Source organism: Podarcis melisellensis (assembly GCF_964234715.1).
Source record: "Podarcis melisellensis genome assembly, chromosome: 9".
Taxonomy (NCBI): Eukaryota; Metazoa; Chordata; class Lepidosauria; order Squamata; family Lacertidae; genus Podarcis; species Podarcis melisellensis.
Genome location: NC_138541.1, coordinates 10260221 through 10279949, shown reverse-complemented (window position 1 = coordinate 10279949; position 19729 = coordinate 10260221). Strand labels below are relative to the sequence as shown.

The window sequence follows — 19729 nt, the reverse complement described above, 5'->3', positions numbered from 1 at the left end:
TCATAGAACTGTAGAGCTGGGTCATTAGTCCAACCTTCCCACAATGCAAGAATATGCAGCTGCCCCATACAGGGATCGAACCTGCAACCTTGGCATTATCAGCACAATGCTCTAACCAACTGAGCTATCCATTTTGAGTTATATGCATTCTGAATAAACAATATTGTTTATTCTGTAATGTGAGGTTGTGTTTTTTTTTAAAGAGACACTCTTTTTATTGCTTTGGAAATTATGAGCTGGGTGGGTTAACCTTTAAATGTGAACTCGATCAAAATTCTCCCTAGTCACAAGATGCTTTGGGTGGAATTCAGCAGTGACTCTGACAAATGCGCCATCTGCACAAACTTTGCAGCTCATCAGATGAAAGGATCCCTTCTCTCCTTCTCCAGCACACTCTTTTGGGGGTCCTCCTGAATCTCACCAAGCCAATTTGGGTGGTGCCACTGAAGGCAGTGGTGTAGAGTGGTTGGAGGCCACAGGGGCAACTGCCCCTCATGCAAAATTTCAACACCCCTGCCCCAATATAGCTGCATGTTTCCAATGCTGGGCTCTCTTGAAAATGGCTTCTCCATGCGAACCAGGAAGTGACCTCTCAAGACCTTCTACACTTATCTTGGCAGCTATGATCTCCTGGGCAATGCAGACACCGTTAGGCAGTTGAAGTTGAATGTGCATGCGTACTCTGCCCGTTTCCCTTCCACCTACCCCTCTGCACAGCCCCGGGTGCTGGCAACCTCTGCTATGCCACTGGTTGACGGGGCCTGTTAAATGACTCTCTCCCTTTGTTGCAGCAAATTAGCATGGCTACCCCTCTGACGGGACGTGGGTGGTGCTGTGGGCTAAACCACAGAGCCTAGGACTTGCCGATCAGAAGGTCGGAGGTTCGAATCCCCACGACAGGGTGAGCGCCCGTTGTCGGTCCCTACTCCTGCCCACCTAGCAGTTCAAAAGCACGTCAAAATGCAAGTAGATAAATAGGTACCGCTCCGGTGGGGAGGTAAACGGATTTCCGTGTGCTGCTCTGGTTCACCAGAAGCGGCTTAGTCATGCTGGCCACATGACCCGGAAGCTGTACGCCGGCTCCCTTGGCCAATAAAGCGAAATGAGTGCCACAACCCCAGAGTTGGTCACAACTGGACCTAATGGTCAGGGGTCCCTTTACCTTTACCCCTCTGACATTTGCTGTGTCCACAGCTGAGGCTTCCCCAGATTCGAGAAGATGTGGGAAGGGACACTTCTGCGTTGGCCTAGACTAGCAAGTTCTATAGTATCAGCATCTGGTAGGAAGCCAGTGTGGTGTAGTGGTTAGAGCCATTCCAGACTTCAACAGGCAAGACCTGGTTCAAATCCCCACTCGTCCACGAACCAATCACCTTATTCCACTGAAGACCATTTATTTCCTTGGCTCAGTTGTTTGCTGACCTGTCTTTTTTGCTCTGCTGGCACCCAGAACCCAGACCAAAGTAAAAAAATAGAGTGGACAAATGTTCCAACGAGTGCCAGCCAGGAAGCTGCTGATAATCAATTGCATAAAGCCAACATTGCCAACCTTGTGCTTTCCAGTATTTTGGACAACGGATCCCATCAGCCCATCTAGCACAGGTGATGGGAGCTGTAGTCTGAAAGCAAACTAGACCAGCTGCTTGAGTATATCATCAGGGCTCCCATTCATCTGATTTTTGCCAATCAACCCAGATTTTCCCTGCCTTGCATTTCTGGGTATCTGAACAGACCACCCACTCACAGCAGACCCTTTTTGCCACGTGATGCTGTTTCCCCAGCTATTTAAAGCAGCTGGGGCTTGTTCTCCTAAAACTGCAGAGCTGAGATTAGGCAGAAGAAAACGTTGCTTACTTGTCGGCCGGACTCCTGCAAGAGTGTCCCATGGATTGTGTGAGTTCCAGGTGCTCTCTGGTTTTTAGCATAGGAGACCGTTTGCAGGGAGGCTGCAGTATAAACTGCTGGGACTAATTAATGAATGTTAAAATGATGTTGGATTGAAATGAAATGGCTTTAGCAACAAGGTTTAAGAGAATATGTAAAAATGGATTGATAATTAGATGAAAATACGAAGTTATAATATGTTATGATATAGAATTAAGATAAAAACAAAAAGGGAAAGGATTTGCTGAATTAACCATGTGAACTGGAATACAAAAAAGGGAGGTGTGAGGAGGTCAGGGAAATAAGTAAATGAAATATAAGACATGAAAAGAATGATCTGTTTTTAATTCCTTTTTATTTTTCATGTATTTTTCCTTTGTGTTTTTGTACCTTTTTGTTTTTCTTTTTTCTTTTCTTTATTCTGTAACATTTTCTGTCTGTAAAACTTTAATAAATATCATTTAAAAAAAAATAAACTGCTGGGACTAAGCTGTTCTAGAAACCTGAAAGTGTTAATAAGTAGCTTGTTCTTGCATGACAATAGTAATCTTGTTTCCTAGATGACAAGTGTTGCTTGTGCTTTTGTATCTTCTTGTTTCTAGTTCCTTGCTAAATATTCCTTGCTAAATATTGTTGGTGTTTTGTCAGGGTGGGTGTGTGGGTGTGGGTGTCCTGTAATGCAATACAGTGGTACCTCGGGTTAAGTACTTAATTCGTTCCAGAGGTCTGTTCTTAACCTGAAACTGTTCTTAACCTGAAGCACCACTTTAGCTAATGGGGCCTCCCACTGCTGCTTGGCTGCCAGAGCACAATTTCTGTTCTTATCCTGAAGCAAAGTTCTTAACCTGAGGTACTATTTCTGGGTTAGCGGAGTAACCTGAAACCTAATTTCTGGGTTAGCGGAGTAACCTGAAGCGTATGTAACCCAAGGTACCACTGTACCATCAATACACACATAGCTTTCTGGAGCTTAGAAAAAGACTGGTCTCTGTCCCTAGCACCTTACAGTCCAAAAATCTGCCCATGGGAAAGGCAAGTACAGTGTAATTTAATGGAAAGTGGGTGCATAAATGTGGTTTTGTATTATAAGGAAAAACTGCTCCCTTTCCCTTATGGGGTATTCCGGAGACCGCATGGAGTCCTTAAGTGGGTTCCCTATCGGTAGGAGAAAATAAGAGGCCAACCAGAGAATATTGAGAAGCAAAGCAGCTAGTAAGCCTGATCTTTATTAAAGGGACTGTTGCAACAGGGTCCCCACTCATCACATACAGGAGGAGAACCCTGAACAATGGTGCACAAGCTCTTATATAGACATTTGAAATTGCCCACCCTGTAGCCCAAGACCACACCCCTAAAACATCATACATACATCACAGAAGGAGATGGTCTACAGCATAGGAGGCGGTCTACAGCAGAAATCCTGCCTGCCAGGATACCTGATAATGGTCACTGATTGCTTTACCTGGGCAGCCTGGCCATTCTTTTGTGATGGTAAATACTTTAGTTCAGGCTTCTTCAACCTTGGCCCTCCAGATATTTTTGGCCTACAACTCCCATGATCCCTAGCTAGCAGGACCAGTGGGCAGGGATGATGGGAATTGTAGTCTCAAAACATCTGGAGGGCAGAGGTTGAGGAAGCCTGCTTTAGTTCCTGAATCCAGGTGACAGGCTCGCCCTATTCAATACACAAATACAGTACGGCCTTAAGACAGGATTTGCAAGCAAAAAGACAATGGGAAGGCTTTTCCCTATTTGCCTCCCTTACTGCAGAGGAATATTTGAGGAGTCAAAATGGCTTCAGGATTGCTCTATTTCAGACACATGGTTCATATATTTAGATATGTGTGCATTTATAAATATTCATTCTATATCGGAGACCTTAAAATTCTTATAACAGTGTGCTCAAAGGGGAATGGGTTTGAAGTAAGGAGTCCACAGAAAATGTGGGTTTGGCAGAATGCATATTTGGCTAAATTGGTCCAATTGATCTGTGGTGTAGTTTTACATTGCCCAGTGATGGAGTTCTTGGGACCAGTGCTGTCTTTTTTAAATGAACAAGGAATAAAGGGGGGGGGGCGGAAGGAGGAAAACTCTGGAGGTCCAGCAGAGTTCAGCCTTCTGACCCTAAGCAGCTAATAACTCCTGGAAAAAAGGAGGAAAAAAAGTCAGTTACTGAAAAGCTTTCCTACCCCTGCTCTAACAAATGAGATGAGTACGGTACTTTTCCGAGCACAATTCAAAGTGTTGGTGCTGACCTTTAAAGCCCTAAACGGCCTCGGTCCTGTATACCTGAAGGAGCGTCCCCACCCCCATCGTTCAGCCCAGACACTGAAGTCCAGCGCTGAGGGCCTTCTGGTGATTCCCTCATTGCTAGAAGTGAGGTTACAGGGAACCAGGCAGAGGGCCTTCTTGGTCCACCCGCCCTGTGGAACGCCCTCCCATCAGATGTCAAAGAGATAAACAACTACCTGACATTCAGAAGACATCTTAAGGCAGCCCTGTTCAGGGAAGTTTTTAATATTTAACGCTGTACTGTTTTTAACACTTGATTGGGAGCTGCCCAGAGTGGCTGGGGAAACTGAGCCAGATGGGCGGGGTATAAATAATAAATTATTATTATTATTATTATTATTATTATTATTATTATTATTATGCATGTGCTTCTTGTTTATGGACTCATAGCCAGCTGCTTCCTTTTCTTCTGTATTGTAGGCTTTGTGTCCTAACCTTGATGCATGGGATGAGCCTTGCTCCAGCCCAAAGACTGTAAGAGCACCAATTCCCCTTCCTCCGCTGAATCCCACCATGTCACCGCCGCAGCTCAATTTGTGTCTGATTTCTTTTTCTGCAGAAATTGACTGCCACTGAATTTGAACTTGAGCAAGGGGACACCATTCAAGTGAAAGGGATGATCTTGCCAGGTGCCAAAGAGTATGTTGTTATTGTCTTCTTATTTCCCTCCCCGCCAATTTTTATTTATCGTTTTCATTTTTACACTTGAAACAATGACAACCCTTCACTTTTAAAAAAGAAAAACAAACCACAATTAATATCCACTCCACTTCCACCCCTTCCATTCTTCATTTTGTACATTCTAATCTCCCCCTACATCTTATTCTTTCTCAACTTTATATCTCAATATTTCTTACTGCTGAATTTATTTTGTTACTGTTAACTTTTTGATAGGTTTACAATACATTTCCAAATAATCTATAAAATATTTCCAGTCTTCTTCGAATACTCCCTGCCCCTGTTTCCTTGTTCTATTTGTCAGTCTTGCCATGTCTATATATTCTATGAATAGAATAATTTAATCTTTTCATCTGCATCTGCCCTTAGGGTGAAAGGTGGGTAAGGAATAAAGAACCAGCAGCATGTGTCTCTATCCTGTCATTCCTGTGTTTGGATGTGTTTTTCCACAAACTATCTTGGATCCAAATTCAGAAACAGAATGACCTAGCTTGAGGTTGAATCCTGACAAGACAGAAGTACTATTTTGGGGGGACAGGAGGCGGGTGGGTGTGGAGGACTCCCTGGTCCTGAATGGGGTAACTGTGCACCTGAAGGACCAGGTGTGCAGCCTGAGAGTCATTCTGGACTCACAGCTGAGCTGTCCATGGAGGCGCAGGTCAATTCTCTGTCCAGGGCAACTGTTTATCAGCTCCACCTGGTACACAGGCTGAGACCCTGTCTGCCCGCGGACTGACTCGCTAGAGTGGTGCATGCTCTATTATCTCTTGCTTGGACTACTGCAATGCGCTCTATGTGGGGCTACCTTTGAAGGTGACCCAGAAACTACAACTAATCTAGAATGCGGCAGCTAGACTGGTGACTGGGAGTGGCCACCGAGACCATATAACACTGGTCTTGAAAGACCTACACTGGATCCCATTACGTTACCGAGCACAATTCAAAGTGTTGGTGCTGACCTTTAAAGCCCTAAATGGCCTTGGTGCAGTATACCTGAAGGAGCGTCTCCACCCCCATTGTTTGGCCCGGACACTGAGGTCCAGCGCCGAGGGCCTTCTGGCAGCTCCCTCCCTGCGAGAAGCCAAGTTACAGGGAAGCAGGCAGAGGGCCTTCTCGGTAGTGGCACCCGGGTGTGGAACACCCTCCCACCAGATGTCAATGAGAAAAACAACTACCAGACTTTTAGAAGACATCTGAAGGCAGCCCTGTTTAGGGAAGCTTTTAATGTTTAATAGGTTATTGTATTTTAGTGTTTTGTTGGAAGCCGCCCAGAGTGGCTGGAGAAACCCGGCCAGATGGGCAGGGTATAAATAATACATTATTATTATTACTAGCTGCATTTTAAGCCTGAGAAGAGTATTCCCAGAGCACTGACTAACTTTTAAAGCAGTGGATCCCTTTCGGAGGCCATCTTCCAACATGGGTGTAGTCAGGATTTGTGTTTTGGGGGGCAGGACCCCCCACCTGTCATCATTCTCTGTCTGGCTCTGTCTAGAAGATTTGGAATGAAATGTCTCAACAACCATTGTTTTAAGTTACTTTCTTTTGACCCCAAGTGTTCAGAAAAACCTGTCAAAATCTTTCTACCATTTCTACTGTTAGTTAAGTTAGCTATGCCACTGCCCCCTGAGGCAGTTTGTTCCAGCTCTTGCTGTTTCTAAATGTATAATAATAATAATAATAATTTGTACCCCGCCCATCTGGCTGGGTTTCCCCAGCCACTCTGGGCAGCTTCCAGCAAAGATGAAAGATACACTAAAATGTCACATATTAAAAACTTCCCTGAACAGGGCTGCCTTCAGATGTCTTCTGAATGTCAGGTAGATGTTTATCGCTTTGACATCTGATGGGAGGGCGTTCCACAGGGCGGGCGCCACTACCGAGAAGGCCCTCTGCCTGGTTCCCTGTAACTTAGCCTCTCGCAGTGAGGGAACCGCCAGAAGGCCCTCGGAGCTGGACCTCAGTGTCCGGGCAGAACGATGGAGATGGAGACGCTCCTTCAGGTATACTGGGCCGAGGCCGTTTAGGGCTTTAAAGGTCAGCACCAACACTTTGAATTGTGCTCAGAAACGTACAGGGAGCCAATGTAGGTCTTTCAAGACCGGTGTTATATGGTCTCAGCGGCCGCCCCCAGTCACCAGTCTAGCTGCCGCATTCTGGATTAGTTGTAGTTTCCGGGTCACCTTCAAAGGTAGCCCCACGTAGAGCGCATTGCAGTAGTCCAAGCGGGAGATAACCAGAGCATGTACCACTCTGGCGAGACAGTCTGCAGGCAGGTAGGGTTTCAGCGTATGTACCAGATGGAGCTGGTAAAATGTATGATGTGAATGTGGCCCTTCAGTCCCACGTTCGAGTTGCAGAGTTGGAAGGGGCCTTAGAGTCATCTAGTCCAACCCCTGCAATGCAGTCACCAGTAACACTTTCACCCTGAGTTCACGTTTTCCCTCCCTGCATTGGTCATCCTCTTAAAGGTTTTCCGTCAATCTGGGCGAAGACTGTGAAAATCTCGTCCTTCACTTCAACCCACGCTTTGACAACCAGAATGACACGAGCACCATTATCTGCATGTCCAAAAAACATGGGGTGTGGGGGAAAGAAGAGAGGATAACCAACTTCCCTTTTGAGAAAGGTGGCAAATTTAAGGTGAGCACTTAGCTGTACATCATAGATTCTTAGAATTGGAAGGGGTCCTAGGGTCATCTAGTCCAACAATTCAGAAATCTCAGCCATGGCAGATGGCCACCCAACCTCTGCATAAGAACCTCCAGGGAAGGAGAGTCCACAACCTTCTGAGGGCATCTGTTACATTGCTGAACAGCTCTTAGCCTCCAGAGCAGGAGAACACAAGCTTGCTCCATCCTCTACACAACAACCCTTTTGATATTTGAAGATGACTATCCTATCTCCTGTTGACTTTGTCCATGGAGTTTTCTTGGCAGGGATACTGCAGTGGCTTGCCGGTTCCTGCTCCAGGTGGATCACGTTTGGTCAAAACTCTCCACTATGACCTGTCCATCTTGGGTGGCCCTGCACGGCATAGCTCATAGCTTCTCTGAGTTATTCAAGCCCCTTCGCCACGGCAAGGCAGTGATCCCATGGACTGCAAGAAGACCTCTCCATTCTTAAGGAAATCAGCCCTGAGTGCTCACTAGAAGCTGAGGCTCCAATACTTTGGCCACTTCATGAGAAGAGAAGACTCCCTGGAAAAGACCCTGATGTTGGGAAAGATGGAGGGCACAAGGAGAAGGGGATGACAGAGGACGAGATGGCTGGACAGTGTTTTCAAAGCTACTAACATGAATTTGACCAAACTGCGGGAGGCAGTGGAAGACAGGAGTGCCTGGCGTGCTCTGGTCCATGGTGTCACAAAGAGTCGGACAGGACTAAACAACAACAACAACAACATCCTATCTCCTCTCAGTCTCCTCTTCCCCATGCTAAACATACCCAACTCCTTCAACCATTCCTCATAAGGCTTGGTTTCCAGACCCTTGAACCATCTTGGTTGCCCCCCCTCTGCACACATTCCAGCTTGTCAACATCCTTCTTAAATTGTGGCACTCGGAACTGGACTAGATCAGCAATATCAAAGGGTGTGTGTGTGTGTGTGTGTGTGTGGAGCAGGCAGGTGTGTGGCTTCTGCAGGGGGTGGTCTCTGTGGAGGGAGTGTTTTGGGGGTGCTGAACCTGCAACCCTCCAGATGAAATTGTGCTCCCAACTCCCATCAGCCCCAGCTAACATGACCGGTAGTCAGACACAATGGGACCAATAATCCAGCAACATCTGGTGAACTCCAGGTTCCCCTGTGAATGGGGGGGGGGAGACTTCCTTGTAACATAGCAGGGTTCAGTTTATGTGTGCAGAACAACGGTTGGGGGTCTGGCACGTGTGAGCAGTACTTGTATGGGATTTTTAAACTGTGTGTTAAAAACCAACCCATCGTTGCCTATGGAAATCTAGCTTGTAAGTGGGCCTGTCTAATCTCTGTTGGGAGGGACTTTCTCTGAACTTGGGTCCCTAATATCTAATGCATAGCTTTAGATACGACCTTGCCAACAAAGGTCCGTATAGTTAAAGCTATGGTTTTCCCAGTAGTGATGTATGGAAGTGAGAGCTGGACCATAAAGAAGGCTGATTGCCAAAGAATTGATGCTTTTGAATTATGGTGCTGGAGGGACTCCTGAGAGTCCCACGGACTGCAAGAAGATCAAACCTCTCCATTCTGAAGGAAATCAGCCCTGAGTGCTCACTGGAAGGACAGATCCTGAAGCTGAGGCTCCAATACTTTGGCCACCTCATGAGAGGAGAAGACACCCTGGAAAAGACCCTGATGTTGGGAAAGATGGAGGGCACAAGGAGATGGGGACAACAGAGGACAAGATGGTTGGATAGTGTTCTTGAAGCTACCAGCATGAGTTTGACCAAACTGCGGGAGGCAGTGGAATACACGAGCACCTGGCGTGCTCTGGTCCATGGAGTCAAGAAGAGTCAGACACGACTAAACGACTAAACAACAACAACAAGCTTCTGGTGCAAACAAGCAATGCATCACTAGCGGAAAATTGACCCATACCAACACGTTCACCTGGATTAATAGCATTTATTTAACTCTCTGTAGATAAGAGTAAAATGGGGGTGCAAGGCAATTCTGATGCGCCCTAGACTGCCACACTTGGGGTCAGAACAGCCTGGGGTGCCCTTGCAGGAACCATTCCTTTAAAAGCTTTCAATTGCTGCCTGGGACATGTGTTTTGTTTTTAAAGTGTGTGGTTTCCCCTGCTGGTCATGATTATTCCTTTTATTTCTTGTAGCTTTCCTTCATCCTTTACACTTATGAGATCAAGGTGCAGCTGGCAGATGACCATGACATCTTCTTCCCTAACCGGCTGGGCCTGGAGACCATCAAGTACGTTGCGGTGGAAGGAGACGTCAGGATCCAAGCCCTCAGATTTCTCAGATTATCCTAGTCCCAAGTCATTGTTGTCTTGTTACATGTCTGAATAAACACAGCTTGTGCTCTTCAATACATGTCATTTCACATGGTTTTATTTTGTAAGAGAGAGGAAAGGGGCAATTTTCAGGCGAGGAGCTGCTGCCATTATTATTATTATTATTATTATTATTATTATTATTATTATTTACTCTGCCCATCTGTCTGGGTTTCCCAAGCCCCTCCAGGTGGCTTCCAGCACATATAAAAACATAATAAAATGCCAAACATTTAAAATGTTAAGAGTTTTCAACATACGATACAATAAGAACCCAACTAGTGTAAAAAAAAACAACAACGGAAAATTAAGGATAAAGGAGCAAAAGAGGAAAGATAGAAAGAAAAGAGAGAAATAAATTAATATAATAAAACACAAAGAGACGATAGAGAAGAAGAAGAAGAGGAGTTTGGACTTGATATCCCGCTTTATCACTACCCGAAGGAGTCTCAAAGCGGCTAGAGAGAGAGATATAGAATCTCCTATCACACTTGTTTCTTAATTTTCAATCTGCATACAGAGAATTTTATTCTCCCAGCGTTTCCTCCTTCCTCAGTCTCACACCCCCCCAAAATCACTCTAGCTTGCCTCTCAAACGGCTCCCTTTCTCTTTGGTCTATTACCTCTCTGAATCTACCTTCATTTATCCTGATTATATGTCTTCTGAGATCAAAACATTCATATGAATAACATTAATTGAGAACCATAAAAAATTAAAGATCTTTGGGAATGGGTGGGGGTGTTGAGGAAAAAAGCCTTTGAGGGCCACATTCCACTGGTGAGTTGGGGTTGGGGCCCAATATAGGTTGAGGAACAAAGGGAAGTTTTTCCTTTATGGCTTCTGTGCACACACAGGCAGAGCACTTTGCAGCTGTAGACCCTACCCCAAAGCGACGGGTCAGGCCGTAGCTTAGACGTGGAATGTCTGCTCTACATGCACAAGGTCCCTGGTTCAATTCTCCGGGTAGGGCTAGGAATGTCCCTCATCCGAAACCTTAGACAGGCTCTGCCAGTCAGTCAGGGCCGGATTTAGGTTTGATGAGGCCCTAAACTACTGAAGGTAATGGGGCCCTTTATATGGGGCAGCTGTCTACCTGCTCCATCCGCTATGCAGGCTGAGACCTTACCTGCCCGCAGACTGTCTTGCCAGAGTGGTGCATGCTCTAGGTCAGTGTTTTTCAACCACTGTTCCGCGGCACACTAGTGTGCCACGAGATGTTGCCTGGTGTGCCGTGGGAAAAATTGAAAAATTCGAAAGATTTTAAAATAAAGTATTTTATAATTTTTCATATTTCTGTTTACTTACTATTTCATAATAAAGTAATTATAAAATACTTTCTTTGTGTTTTATTTGATTCCTGTTCAAGAGAATTACTTTATATATAGTCAATATAGGCGCAGAGTTAATTTTTTAAACATTTTCTAATGGTGGTGTGCCTCGTGATTTTTTTTCATGAAACAAGTGTGCCTTTGCCCAAAAAAGGTTGAAAAACACTGCTCTAGGTATCTCTCGCTTGGACTACTGCAATGTGCTCTACGTGGGGCTACCAACGTAGCCTAAATCAGTGTTTCCCAACCTTGGGTCTCCAGCTGTTTTTGGACTACAACTCCCATCATCCCTAGTTAGCAAGACCAGTGGTCAGGGATGATGGGAACTGTAGTCCAAAAACAGCTGGAGACCCAAGGATGGGGAACACTGGCCTAAACTACAACTAATCCAGAATGCAGCAGCTAGACTGGTGATTGGAAGCAGCTGTCGAGACCATATAACACCGGTCCTGAGAGATCTGCATTGGCTCCCAGTACGTTTCCGAGCACAATTCAAAGTGTTGGTTCTGACCTTTAAAGCCCTAAATGGCCTCGGTCCTGTATACCTGAAGAAGCGTCTCCACCCCCCATTGTTCTGCCCAGACACTGAGGTCCAGCTCCGAGGGCCTTCTGGCGGTTCCATCTCTGCGAGAAGCAAAGCTACAGGGAACCAGGCAGAGGGCCTTCTCGGTGGTGGAGCCTGCCCTGTGGAATTCCCTCTCATTAGATGTCACAGAGATAAACAACTACCTGACATTTAGAAAACACCTGAAGGCAGCCCTGTTCAGGGAAGCTTTTAATGTGTGACATTTTGATGTATTTTTTATTTTTGTTGGAAGCTGTCCAGAGTGGCTGGGGAAACATAGCCAGATGGGTGGGGTACGTACAAACAAACAAACAAACAAACAAAATGTCCAACTGTCCTTTGTCAACAACCAATTATCACTATTTTTTGTATTGAATATATGCTATATGGTAATTTATGGACCTAACAGGTATCTAAAGCCATTTGCATATGCAGATTGTAGACACCTTATATATAGAAATGAGCAAACCCGTGTTATTTTAGGGAGGAGGGTAGCAGGCAGGGCCCATTACTTACATCACAGGAGCCTACACAACACAAAACACTGTTGCTGTATGTAGGTTTTATTTTATTTGTTTTTTATCTTCTATTTTGGAAATGTACATCCAGTTTCTTTTTCCTTAAAAAAAAATTTGGGCCCCCAAAAGAGTAGTGCCCTAGGTTATAGCTTATTTAGTTTATATGTAAATCTGACACTGCAAATGGAGCCGTGCATGGTCTACTCAGAAGTAAGTCCCACTGTAATCAATTGAGCTTACTCCCAGGTAACTGGGTAAAGACTGGGTAGCTTTATACTGCAATACTAAACATTTTTACTCAGAACTAATTCCCACTGAGTTCAATAGGATTTACTCTTTAGTGTGTTCCTGAGCATTCTCACAGTTTCCATCATTTTTATTATTACTATTACTATATTCCACCTCTCTCCCTGACAGCGACTTAAGGCAGCTTTCAGCTAAAATTTGATTTCATTCTATTTATCTGCAGAAGCTGTTGTATACGATCCCTTCCCACATTTATTCCCTTCTTCACATTTATTCTTTACAACACTCCTGCTAGGTAGGTTACCTGGAGTGGAATAAGCAACAGACTGCAATGTCCACTGTGCCGGGAGAATATCAGCCACCACATGGTTATTGAACCTAAGAACAGAAAGCCAAGTGGCCCTTCTACAGTTTGTGCTTTGCTTTCTCTTTAAGCTTTCCTACTTCTTTCTGCTGTATCCCAGAACCACCTGCTGAAATTAAAAGTTTACAGCAGATATCAGGAGCACTTCACTGCTGCAGGGCTATAAAAGCCATTTACATCTAAATCTAATTTAACTGGCCGGCCGGCCTTTGCTGCTTGTGCTGCTTTCCAAAATCCAAATCAAATCAAAGAAGCAATGACCAAATATTTCAAGGAGCCCAAGCCAGGAGGCTGCTGAGATCAATTGCACATTAAGAAGTAGCATCAGCTGTTTGAGTTTACGATTAGTGTTTCCATTCATTTGAAAGCTGCTAGCTTCCCACCCCATTGACTGATTTTTCCTCCTTGCATTTCTGCAGGTCTTCACTCAGAGGATAACCTTTTTGTCACGTGATGCAATCTCCCCAGATATTTAAGGGCAGCTGGGGAGTCTTTGCTGAAACCTTTTAAAAAGCAGCTGGAAGTGGCTTGATTTATTGAATCTCAGAGAGAAGAAAGTATTGCTTAGTTGCTGGGCCTGAGCGAGATTGTATCATGGAGACGGTGAGTCCTGGGTTCTCTGTTGCTGCTGTAAGACTAGGAGACTGTTGGTATTCAAGTGGTAACACAAGCAACAGACACTGAACAGGACTGGAAACCTATCAGCTTGGGAATGAGTTAACAGTTATCAGCTAGGAAACTATCTATGTGTGGCACTTCTAACCTTCCCTGTTTTCTTGCTTCTGGTTTCTTACTAAATTCTTTTTGTGTGTGTTTTGTCAGTGGGACTCTCCTCTGTTTTTGTTTGTTTGTTTTTTAAAAGTTAATCTTTTTTTGATGCAAACAACAACCGCAAAAGACACAACAAAACCCACTAATAACACAATTTGACAATTCAGATTTAAATACACCGATATACCTATGACTGCACCTTTTGAACAATATTTTCCCACCTCTCTTTCCTCCCCCACTTCCCCACCTATCCGCTTTATTGCTTAAATATTCATTCCAGATTTCTTCATATTTATCCATTCTTAATTTGTGTTGACATGCAATTCGTTCATATGTAGCTGATCTGTCCATATTATCAAGCCATGTGCTCAATGGACTCTTTTTCTCTCCTCTGTTAATGACGAGACCGTATTATCAAAATGCATGGTAATTTCCAGCCTAAATTGAAAAGATGGGTCCCACCGAACTTACAAACAAAGGTTTACCTGTGGGAGAAGCAAGTATAATGTGATTTTAGGGGATGGAGGTGTGCAAATGTAGCTTTTCATGCTCAAACGGCCCAAGGCAGGTGCCTGTGAGGGGGCCCAGACTCTGAGCTTCTATTTTAAAAATAGAAATCCCAACCCACTAGAAGGAAAGTTATAGAGCAAAAGGTGCAGGTACCCTTCTAAGCAATTTCTGCGAGGTAATGTTAGCCTGGCTCCTGCTGCCTTGCAGTGTTTTTAACCAGTGAGTGAAGTCATTTTTTTATTATTATTTCATAAAATTTATATACTGCTTGATTGTAGGAAACTTTAGTGTAGTTTACCCTGCTCTGCCCCTCCTATGACAAATGAGATACACAGTGGTACCTCTGGTTAAGTACTTAATTCGTTCCAGAGGTCCGTACTTAACCTGAAACTGTTCTTAACCTGAAGCATCACTTTAGCTTAATGGGGCCTCCTGTTGCTGCTGCGCCGCTGGAGCCCGATTTCTGTTCTTACCCTGAAGCAAAGTTCTTAACCTGAAGCACTATTTCTGGGTTAGCGGAGTCTGTAACCTGAAGCGTATGTAACCTGAGGTACCACTGTATTACTTATGCTCTTGTCTATTTGTTTGTTGCTGGCTGCATCCTTTGGTCCTGTCTTGTAGAAATTAGAAAGTCTTCTCCACCCATGACCCATGGGCTCAATTTGTTTCCTGGCCAAACAGCACTAATTTCCCCTCTCCTTTCCTCTGTCTCTCCTAAATCTCACCATGCTATTGCTATGGTTGAAAATCTGTCTGGTTTCCCCTGCCATAGAAGCTGATTGCTACCCACCTTCAACTTCTACACGGAGACACGATTCTAGTGAACGGGAGGTGCTGGGAAGATGCGAAAAGGTAAGATGAGAAGGCGGGAAGAGTGTTCCCAGGACACACCAAGACGAGGCAGCTTGGGGCAGAATGCGGCCCTCCATCTCTCTCTGTCTCTGGCCCTCAGAACTGTCTCGGACTGCATATTTCCCTGGCCCTGCTCCACACCCTTCCTAAGCATTCTGGCCTGGCTGGAATGTGCCTCTTGCTCAGATGGAGGGAGGTGTGACAATCTGCATAGAAATTATCTCACTGTACAAAGGTAAAAATTGCAACCAACGTTTGCCTCTGCCATGTTGCGCTGACCTGGAAAACATTAATCCCCCTCCTTGCTGTTCTAGTGTGCACATGAAATCTTCCTCCTTGTAATCTGAACTCATTGGTTTCATTCCCACCCTTTAGATCAGGCTTCCCCAACCTGGTGCCCTACAGAACTGAAATCCCATCACCCCTGACTGCTGGGTATGCTGGCTAGGGCTTCTCCCAAACATCTGAAGGGCACCAGGTTGCGGAAAGATGCTCTTTAACCAACAAAATACAGTTGGGACGGCTGATCTGCGAATCCTTTAAAACATGTGCAGGTGGGGAACACATAGCCCCCTTGACCATTTTTTCCTCTAGGTTCTGCTTACCCTGCTCGGTCCTAATAATAATAATAATAATAATAATAATAATAATAATAATAATAATAATTTATTATTTATACCCTGCCCATCTGACTGGGCTTCCCCAGCCACTCTGGGTGGCTTCCAACAAAATATTAAAATCCAGTAATGCATCAAACATTAAAAGCTTCCCTAAACAGGGCTGCCTTCAGATGTCTTCTAAAAGTCTGGTAGTTGTTGTTCTCTTTGACATCTTGGTGCCACCACCAAGAAGGCCCACTGCCTGGTTCCCTGTAACCTCACTTCTCGCAGTGAGGGAACTGCCAGAAGGCCCTTGGCGCTGGACCTCAGTGTCCGTGCTGAACGATAGAGGTGGAGACGCTCCTTCAGGTATACATGACCGAGGCCGTTTAGGGGTTTAAAGGTCAGCACCAACACTTTGAATTGTGCTCAGAAATATACTGGGAGCCAGTGTAGGTATTTCAACACCGGTGTTATGTGGTCTTGGCAGCCGCTCCCAGTCACCAGTCTAGCTGCCGCATTCTGGATTAGTTGTAGTTTCCGGGTCACCTTCTAAGGTAGCCCCACATAGAGTGCATTGTGGTAGTCCAAGCGAGAGATAACCAGAGCATACACCACTCTGGCGAGACAGATCGCAGGCAGGTAGAGTCTCAGCCTGCATACCAGATGGAGCTGGTAGACAGCCGCCCTGGACACAACTTTCTGCAAGTTGTTAGCCCTCATCTGCGGTAGAGGGATAAGAATGCCAGCTTACATCAAGGTTGTTGTACATTTCAGGGGGTTGGACTAGAATGACGATCCTTTGGGTCCCAACTTTACAATTCTATAAGAAGCTATTTAAGGGTGAATGTGGGGTTGGGAGGTTGGCATGAGTTAAGTAACTTAAGAGCTACACAGAAGGAAGCCACAGCAAGCAGCGAGTAGGCTCTATCTTGCCACCCCACCAGGGGTCAGCAAACATTTTCAGCAGGGGGCCGGTCCACTGTCCCTCAGACCTTGTAGGGGGCCAGACTATATTGGGGGGGGGATGAACGAATTCCTATGCCCCACAAATAACCCAGAGATGCATTTTAAATAAAAGGACACATTCTACTCATGTAAAAACACGCTGATTCCCGGACCGTCCGTGGGCCGGATTTAGAAGGTGAGTGGGCCGGATCTGGCCCCCAGGCCTTAGTTTGCCTACCCAGGATATACATTCAGCTCCAGGCAGACAAAGACTTCATTACAGTGGTACCTCGGGTTAAGTACTTAATTCGTTCCAGAGGTCCGTTCTTAACCTGAAACTGTTCTTAACCTGAGGTACCACTTTAGCTAATGGGGCCTCCTGCTGCCGCTGCGCTGCCAGCGTGTGATTTCTGTTCTCATCCTGAAGCAAAGTTCTTAACCCGAGGTACTATTTCTGGGTTAGTGGAGTTGGTAACCTGAAGCATATTTAACCCAAGGTACCACTGTATTCTCTGCAATCTAGAACTTTGGTTTATAGTTAAGAATTCTCACGAAACCTAAATCTTTGGGCTGAAGACGTCCTAGCTGCATAGCCCATATATCAATACCTGGTCCTGGGGGCCTGTATTAGTTGCTCTGCTGGTTTCACTCTGCATCCTTGCTTTGTATCTGTTATCCTTGCCAAGCTTTGTTGTGAATCTGGGCCAAGACTGTGAAAACGTCGTCCTTCACTTCAACCCCCGCTTTAACTACCGGACCGATGTGAACGTCATTGTCTGCAATTTCAAGAAGCTGGGAAAGTGGGGGAAAGAGGAGAGACTAAACTTCTTCCCCTTTGAGCAAGGCGGCAAAGTCAAGGTGAGGACTTGGCAGAAGTGGTTCCATTATGGTTCCATTGGTTCCAGAAGTCCTGGTTCCATTATGGCGGAGGTATGCTGGGGGGGGGTTTGAACTTGTGGTCCTCCAGGTGACATTGTGCTCCAAACTCCCATCAGCCCCAGCCAGCTTGCCCAGTGGTCAGGCACAATGGGGCCAGCAGTCCAACAGCACTTGGAGTGCCTATGTACAGGAGAACTGGAACCGCACTGTGTGTCTTCTTCAAAGATCTCACCTTCCCAGCTGTTTCTTAGCCAAGCTGGTGACTTCCAGCTGTGTTTTTCTCAGGCTGATGGGACTTGTCATCTGGAAAATGAGGTTGGTGTAAAAAGGTAATGTTAAAGGGACCCCTGACTATTAGGTCCAGTCGTGACCGACTCTGGGGTTGCGGCACTCATCTCGCTTTATTGGCTGAGGGAGCCGGTGTACAGCTTCCGGGTCATGTGGCCGGCATGACTGATCCGCTTCTGGAGAACCAGAGCAGCACACAGAAACTCCGTTTACCTTCCTGCCGGAGAGGTACCTATTTATCTACTTGCACTTTGACGTGCTTTCAAACTGCTAGGTTGGCAGGAGCAGGGACTGAGCAACGGGAGCTCACCCTGTCATGGGGATTCGAACCGCCGACCTTCTGATTGGCAAGTCCTGGGCTCTGTGGTTTAACCCACAGCAACACCCACGTCCCTGAGGTTGGTGTAGACAGTGCTAAACTCACAAGTTCACACCAAGTCAACCTGCTAGCTGCCCTAACAATACTTAGGCTATTATGGTCCCCTAATCTAGCTAGAGGAACATAGGTGACGCTGTGGGTTAAACCACAGAGCCTAGGACTTGCTGATCAGAAGGTGGACATGATATGATTGGCTGCAGAGGCATCCATTGGAAGCTGTGCCAGATGTTCGGCTTCCGAAAGTTGTTCAAAACCCAGAACACTCACTTCCGGGTTTCGATCGTTTGGGAGCTGATTTGTTTGGGAGCCAAGGCGTTTGAGTTCCAAGGTACGGCTGTACAGTCTTTTAATGGGTAGTATTAACATGTAGAGTTAAGACAAGTCTGGCTCTTGGGCTTTGGAAGGGCACAAACTCGGCCACCATGAAGAGCCCTGGGGTCAAAGCAACTCATGATGCTCTTGCACAAGACCAGGAAACTGAATGGTCAACTCGTCATGTCTCCAGAATGACTGCTGTTCTGCTAGAAGTTTTCAAACACCATCGGGCTTTATAAAAAGTGTTCCTCCTTCTGCTTCTTTCAGATCTCCTTCACCTTTCTTTCTTCAGAGATAAAAGTCCTTGCAGAGGGCCACGAATATACCTTCCCCAACCGTGTGGGCCTGGATGTCATCAGCTACATAGCAGTGCAAGGAGACATTAACCTCAGAGTCCTCAAACTTGTCTCCCCTCGTCCTGTGGATGAATAAATTCAATTGTGTTGTTCAAAGAAAGGGCGCATCGCATGTTTTGATTTTAGAATGGGAATGGTGAACCGTTTTTCAGCTTGAGGGCCTCATTCTGTCCTAGACAACCTCTAGAGGGCCGCCATGTGGGAGCAGTTGATTGGGTCAGAGGCCCAACGCATGGGAATTTCACCTTTCAGGTTTCTCTGCACACTCACCCAACCTTCTCTGGTCCTCCATCCAGGCCACCAAGAGGAATGGTCAGATTTCAAGGACACATTGAAACCAGGCAAAACTCATGGAATACAGAGTAATAATAAATTTATTATTATTATTATTTATTCCCCGCCCATCTGGCTGGGTTTCCCCAGCCACTCCAACCGAATATTAAAAACACAATACAGCATTAAACATTTAAAAACTTGCCTAAACAGGGTTGCCTTCAGATGTCTTTTAAAAGTAAGATAGTTGCTTATTTCCTTGACATCTAATGGGTTGGTGAGGGTTGTAGCCTGGGCATACTTCCAAGGGCCAGATAAGAAGGTCCTGGGGGCCACATTTGGCTCCCTGTCCTGAGGGTCCCCACCTGTATTTTATAACATCTTTTGGATTATGCTCTTCTGCTATTGGTTGACAGCAAAGAGGAAGCCATGATCCCCTCTGCCGGGGTTTCCTGAGTCATTGACCTCAAACATTTCTCTCTCTTGGGGGCCATCTTGATAGCCCCCACCCCCTCTGTACGAAGCAGCATCAAAGGTTGTCCTCATCTGAAGTGGGTGGTTTGTTTATTGTGCAAAACTGCATCAAACATACAAAACGGGATTCAGCCGCAGTTTTTTGGGATTTTTGTTGTCCTCTTCAGTTAGCTAAGGCTTGCATGTGATGGCACATGCAAACTTAGATGTTCTTCTGTGAC

General features: G+C 45.6%; 2 protein-coding genes across 3 annotated transcripts; both read left to right on the top strand.

The window, feature by feature from the left end:
* Positions 1-1837: 1837 nt before the first annotated feature.
* Positions 1838-9863, top strand: LOC309377753 (16 kDa beta-galactoside-binding lectin-like). Of its 2 annotated transcripts, XM_081925483.1 has the most exons (5): positions 1838-1893; positions 4597-4650; positions 4736-4815; positions 7326-7497; positions 9666-9863. In XM_081925483.1, exons 1-5 carry the CDS (start codon positions 1885-1887, stop codon positions 9819-9821), a joined length of 471 nt encoding a protein of 156 aa, XP_081781609.1. In that variant the 5' UTR covers positions 1838-1884; the 3' UTR covers positions 9822-9863. The 2 variants fall into 2 exon arrangements, with proteins under 2 accessions (XP_081781609.1, XP_081781610.1); XM_081925484.1 differs by lacking the exon at positions 4597-4650 and having other exon boundaries at positions 1845-1893.
* A 3496-nt stretch (positions 9864-13359) lies between these two features.
* On the top strand, positions 13360-18837 carry LOC309377240 (16 kDa beta-galactoside-binding lectin-like; the record flags this gene model as incomplete). The annotated part of the gene is made up of 4 exons (XM_081924232.1): positions 13360-13467; positions 14918-14997; positions 17231-17402; positions 18673-18837. The coding sequence occupies exons 1-4, from the start codon at positions 13459-13461 to the stop codon at positions 18835-18837; spliced, it is 426 nt and encodes a 141-aa protein (XP_081780358.1). The 5' UTR covers positions 13360-13458.
* Positions 18838-19729: the final 892 nt, after the last annotated feature.

Bases quoted from the DNA above. Each gene is read 5' to 3' on its own strand.
- LOC309377753 (XM_081925483.1), top strand. The intron at 4,651-4,735 runs GTAAGAGCACCA...CTTTTTCTGCAG, and splicing joins CTTGCTCCAGCCCAAAGACT to AAATTGACTGCCACTGAATT. The intron at 7,498-9,665 runs GTGAGCACTTAG...TATTTCTTGTAG, and splicing joins AGAAAGGTGGCAAATTTAAG to CTTTCCTTCATCCTTTACAC.